General features: G+C 35.6%; 1 protein-coding gene across 1 annotated transcript in view; it reads left to right on the top strand.

The window, feature by feature from the left end:
- Positions 1 to 4,319, top strand: part of FCHO2 (FCH domain only 2) — a 139,091-nt gene extending 134,772 nt beyond the window's left edge. The window contains 2 exon segments of the mRNA XM_010853609.1: positions 1,460 to 1,624; positions 1,942 to 4,319. Of these exon segments, the coding sequence (XP_010851911.1) occupies positions 1,460 to 1,624; positions 1,942 to 1,964 (188 nt within the window). The 3' untranslated portion in view covers positions 1,965 to 4,319.
- The last annotated feature ends 1,975 nt before the right edge of the window (positions 4,320 to 6,294 follow it).

The following is a 6,294-nucleotide window of genomic DNA, read 5'->3' as shown; positions in this document are numbered from 1 at the left end:
TAAAAAGATATCTCCAAACTAGAATACGATGAAGTAGAAGTCTGTTTCTGTTTTGGCTTTATGCTCCGGAGAGGAGCAGGAAATATTCTAAAGTTTAAGGGTTGCCCTGTTGGCTGCTCTTGGCCTGTGGTCACACTTTCACAGAATTGAGTTGCATATCACAAACTAAAAGCTTAGGGAGCACTTGGACACGGGCTAAGAGTTAGACAGCAACTCATTTTCCCAACTGATCTGTGTGCCACCAGGTACAGTAGTATAGGATGGGTCTTTGTTATATTTTCTTTCAAGTTTCTCTCTGTGGTGTTCAGTTTCTGCACGGGGAATCACAGAATGTCACTGTTTCTACCCAGCAATTCTGTCTGCTTTCCTCAAACCAGAAACCTGGGAACCCTCCCTCTTAGGCTTCTCCTCCTATTTACCCTTTGACTTCAACTCCTGAATGTTTTCCAAATTCATTCTCCTCTTTCCTTTCCCCCAGTGTAGTTCAAACACACTTTTCCTGTCACCTAGAGTCCTAGACCATTTTATTGACTTTCAGGTGGTGTCCCTGCCTTGCATCTTGTACCTTGTTGCCCTTCTAAGATTCTTACCTGAAATGTTTTGTCTTCCTTGTCTTTGGTGGCTCCCTACATTTATTTCTTATTGTGGTCTGTAAAGATACTTAGAGCTTTCCTCAGCTACCAGTCTATCGTCTTCTGCCACTTTGCTCCACTTACATCTGTTCTCCTGATCTTCTGGTATAGATGTAGTTACCTTAAATGCATCGTGCTGTCAGCTCTCCCGTCTCTGCACCTGTAGTTACCTTTTCCTGAAACAGACCCCATCATCCCCACAACATTTTATGTGCTTTGTATCCATAGCTTTTGATAGTTTCTTTTGTATAGTACATTTATAATACTATAAATTTATAATATTCATAATTATATACTATTTCTGCCAGACTATTAGACTGAGGAATGTGGAATAAATGGTTACATTGAAAAGAAAGCCCCTCAGACATATTTGGCATGATTTTAAAAAGAAAGATGAATACAGAGGTAATACTGATACAGCTCTTCCCAATCGTAGCTATTTAGCTTCTTTACCTCTCCTGCCCCATGGTACTCAGCAGTCATTTCCCTTTGGCTTTAATGCCCATTCATTGTTTCCAGGGCTTCCTTCCTTCCTGTCCTCAGCCTTACTTGTCTTTTGACTCACTTCAACACACACAGAGTGTAGGAATATCAATAGTAAATCCCTCTGAAGACTGTTATTAAGTCAAGGAGAAGCATGGATTAAGATTACTTAATGAAAATTCAGATTCACTGACTAAAATCTGATTTGAAAACAGGACAATGATTCACTTATACGTTTAAAGAATTTGGAATAGGATTGACTTTTTTTTAGCTTTTACTTGCTCACTTGCCTTTTTTGGTGTGAAATAGTATCCTGTATAAATTCTTTCTTCTCTTCCTTATAGGTTCTGGGTCCCTCAGAGCAAAATTTGATCTTTCAGAAGGACCCAGTAAACCCACAACACTTGCAGTGCAATTCCTCAGTGAGGGAAGTACCCTCTCAGGAGTAGATACTGAACTTGTAGGCACTGGCTACAGGCTTTCCTTAGTAAAGAAGCGGTTTGCCACTGGTAAGTTGGGAGATTTCAAGCTTTTTCATGTACATGGGAAACATTTATATTCTAATAGTTACTAAATGACTCTCAAGTAGTTTATAGTCTGAAGGCATGTAAATGTTTCCTTTGACCTTTGGTACAAAGTGCCAGATAGAGACACGCCTGGGAGAGAGAGTACTCATGGTCAGTATAGCTGAACACCTGTGATCTGATTCTAATGTACTGTAAACAGCAGATGGGAACTGGGGTTTGTGTCTGTAACCACAGTGGAAATGTCCTCCTTTGAGTTCATTTGAAATTATAATGGCAAAGGTCTACTTGGTGTTTTCCAGGACGATACCTGGCGGATTGTTGATGGACCTGGGAAAGTGGTTGGCTCAAGGGAGTAGTACAAACCTGCCGTTCTGCATTATTTTTCTTTTCAAACACTATTCTGACTTGTATTATATCTTTAAGAGCTAACTACAAACATTAAATTGCACTTTTGAAGTGAGTCACCGAAGAAAATAGCACTGAAATGATTTTCAACGCTGTAAATGATCAACTGCAATATTCAGGAAGCACATTTATTCAGATTCTCAGTAAAATGAAGTTTTTATAGGCTGGAAATTTTATCTTCAGTGTCTATGTTGAAAAAGGGGCTTTTAGTGTAATATGAGGCCTGAAATTTCAGGAGAGGAAGCACAAGATAATTTAGCTTTCTATAAGTTTTTAGAGTCAGAGGTAGCTTTTAAAAACGTTTAAGTTTGATATTAAATGGATACAAACAGAACGTGAATTCTAAGTTTGGGATAATGTTGATAACACTCAATCAAATTGAGTTATGTGCCATAAAGTAATCAGACCAGAGTCCAAGGTGTATGCAAAATTTATAATTTGATTCTCATATAAACATATTAATAAAGTGTAAATGGTGTTTTATATGATTTTTTTTAATCCTCAAGTGCAATGTGTTTTAAAATAAGCTTGCAAAAGACAGCAGAGAAATTTGCTTCTGCAGTTAACTTTATAGAAGTTGTGATTGTTTTGATGAATTAATGCTGTTAGATTTAATTTATTTTTATATGGATTGCATAACGTGTGCCTTTAAAACAATAACAAAACCCAGAAATGTGCCTATCCAGTTTGTGTTCATTAATGTGCCTCACTTTTTTCCTCACAGTCCAGATTTTGTATTCAGAATCTTAGTCAAGAATTTTTACAAGATAATTGCGATTTTTTATAAAAATCTTTGGTTGCAATTGCAGTGGGAATTCAGAATAACTAGAGGACAATTTATACTTAAGAACCCTGGCTCCCTTCTTTAGTGTTACACTGTAGCCACTAGAGAAATATAACTAACAGCCTATGTTTACAGGGGAAAAGATTACCTTCAGATGTTCCATCTTAACCTTATCAAAAAATTCTGCAACACCGTAATGGTAAATTGGTAACTGGCATTTTCACTCTCAACTTAACATTTCCCCTCACTCTTATTATTGGAAATTTATATATTTATTTACTGAATGTGATGTGAGCATGAGTTTGTAGTAGTTTGTGAGGAACACACTTTAGAAAAGATCAGTTTTGGCATTTTCAACACTTGGAAAAATTGGCAGTTTTTATGTTCTTTTTCTTATCACCACCTGCTAAAAATGAGGAAACTATTTGAAACGATGGATTGGGTTAAGCGTTTCTTAAAATAAACTACTAATATTAAATAGTAAAAAACCTAACTTTATAACAAATCCTGATTAATTGAAGGAAGTAAATATTTTGGACACAGTTTCATAATTTACAAATGGGAATTTTATTTATAAGGGTAAGTACCAGTGTCCTGCATTTTGCATAGAAGTAATAAATTGTGTTATATATAGTAAATTTATATAAAATCACTAATTGTTCTCTTAAGCTCTACAGAAAGTAAAATCCCTCCCTCTATACATTTATGTAACATCTTGCTATATTAAATACAGCAGAAAATCTACTCATTAGCAATATATATATATAACACAATATGTGCTTTTTAAATATATTCAATGTTAGCCCCATTCTAAATTTAGATTTGACTAAAGCAATACATAAGATAATTTGCTAAAATTTTCATCTTGACTAGATAGTGGACAGAATTAGAATTTCTAACATATTGTACCCTTTTAAATGCCAATTACAGTCCCTTACTGGAATCTTAACTGTAATTGCTTTGCAAACTGCTTTTATTGGGAAGTTAATATTTTATTATTGGATAGACACCATTATACTCACCATGTTTGTTTTTAATCAAGTATTACCTTAAAATGTACGAACTAGTGAAATGGTTATACTTCTGCACTTTCTTAATTACCAGTCCTCATACCAAGTATTGGTACATAAATTTGTATCGGGTGCAGGTTACAATTTTGAAGCCATATGAGTTTATATTGATTTTTTCATTTAAAAATTCACTAATGGTGTAAAAAAAGACCAATAGATTTTCAATGGGAAATGTATTTTAGCAAGCTGGTTCTTGCTTATGTATAGTGATAAACTTTGTAGCTGCCTCTTTAACCAAGAATTTGTAAACACAGAACTCTTAACAAATGTGAGTTTTTAAGATTTGTTATTTACTACTTTGAGTTGTAATTAGAACAATGCAAATCTTACAATATTTTGTAAATATTTTTGATTTTTCATAAAAATGTAAATTTTACATAAAAGTTGTACCCTTAATAAACATGTAATATATAATTTATCAGTTGGTTTGTGTGTTGTACTTTTGTTGATGGTAATAATAGCTATGTCATAGACATTATGACAAGGCAGGCTTGGTAAGTAATGAATAATTGGTTTTGAACTTTGTATCACCATTTAGACAGCCATTTACTAAGTTTTAATTGGTTATATAGGAAAACTTCATTTAGCATATAACCCAAAAATGTAGAAATTGTTTAACAAGGGATTATTTTGGTTTCTAAATATACTTAACTTGATGTTAAGCTTTAGCAAATACTCTCCCCCTGACCAGTTTTTTAGGAACACAGTGTTGCCGTTTCAAAATTATACTCTTCCAAGGAACATCAAGGCTTTCAGAAACCAGTGGATTTAGAAAGGAGTTAAAAAAAATTTTGAAAAAGATTTCCTCATAAATATTAAAAATTTTGCTGACTCTATGTCATAAAAAGGACATGTTGTGTTGGGTTGGGGACCCTGTGTAACGAACAGGTAGCACTCTTACATTCATGTCATACACTTCACTTACCTTATTTCCTCATTAGTCTCTTTTTTCCCCTTCCCCTGCTCCCACCTGTTATAGTGAATGATGCTAGCTGCTATAATAAGTAAGGTCTCGACCTTAAACACTGTAAAATAGTATTGCTCACATCACAGTTCTAAGGAGGTTGGAGGAAGAGCTCTGCTCCTCACAGTAATTCAGGGCAGGCTCCCTCTGTTTTTGTGACTCTGCTCAAAGTCTTCTCCATTTGGCCAGTGGATGGGGAAAGAGAGAAAATGGGTATTTATGGGCCAGGCCCAGAATTGGCATTATTTCTGTTCACATTCCTTTAGCAACAACTTGATCTGTGCTCCCAACTAACTACAAGGAAAGATGAGAAATATATAGTGTGGCTGTGTGCCTAGGAGGAAAAGAAAACATGTTTTGATAACCCAGTAATCCTCTGGCATGTATCCTAGCCTTTCTCTATTTGGTTAACTTACTTTATTCCTTTCTCCTAAATGTGTATTTAATGGTGTCTGTGGCTTTCACTACAAAGGGTCTATTCCATCATCTCTTGCTATATATACATATTTTACCCCTATTTTAAATTATATCTGATTATTTCTGTATTTCTTCTAATTATATATGATATTTATGATTATCTATAACTCAGAAACCAGTGCTTTAGTATGCAGCGTTTCATCGTCAGTAATTTTTTAACTGCAAGTAACACAAAATAAAACTAAAAATGTTGTAAACAAAGTGTTTTTCACATCACAAAGTCTGTGAGTTTGTTTGTTGCTGTTGTTGGACAGAACAAGTGATTCTCTTGGCATTTTTTTATGGTTGCGATATGGCTGCCACAGCTTCAGATTATATGTTCTCATCCAAAGCTAGGAGAGGGGCAGTTTCAGGTATGTCTGTCCTTTTTGTCAGGAGAGTTAAAGCTTTTCCAGCACATTTCTGCTTATTTCCTGCTGGCCAGAATTGTGTAAGGGGCAGAATTGTTTAAAGTAGCCTTTTTTTTTTTAAATGATAAAGGAGAAGGTGCTGGGAATGGCTTGAAAATGAGCTGGCCAGCAGATCAACCACAGAATTTCTGACTGGTGGCACTAGTAGTAAAGAACCTGCCTGCCAATGCAGGAGACAGACACACGTTCAGTCCCTGGGTCGGGAAGACCCCCTGGAGGAGGACACGGCAACCCACTCCAGAATTCTTACCTGGAGAATCCCATGGACAGAGGAGCCTGGAGGGCTACAGTCCATAGGGTCGAAGAGTTGGACATGACTGAAGCGACTTAGCACACCAGTGCATGTGAGCATCTTTTTTTACAGCATATTTCCAATTCAATCTCTGTGCTTAGCCCAATCAACTTATTTGACAATTTTAAATTTTAACTCCACAAGGAGCAGGGTGAACTTGAAAGTGCTCTATGTTTTATCTTCAGAAGAGTGAATCAGTATAATTTCCCTAAAGAGCAGTTTTCTAAAATCTTTAAAAACATTATTTATC

This window comes from Bison bison, unplaced genomic scaffold (genome assembly GCF_000754665.1).
Source record: "Bison bison bison isolate TAMUID 2011002044 unplaced genomic scaffold, Bison_UMD1.0 scf7180017864329, whole genome shotgun sequence".
Taxonomy (NCBI): domain Eukaryota; kingdom Metazoa; phylum Chordata; class Mammalia; order Artiodactyla; family Bovidae; genus Bison; species Bison bison.
The sequence above is the reverse complement of the archived record's forward strand: the minus strand, read 5'-3'. Positions and strand labels throughout refer to the sequence as shown.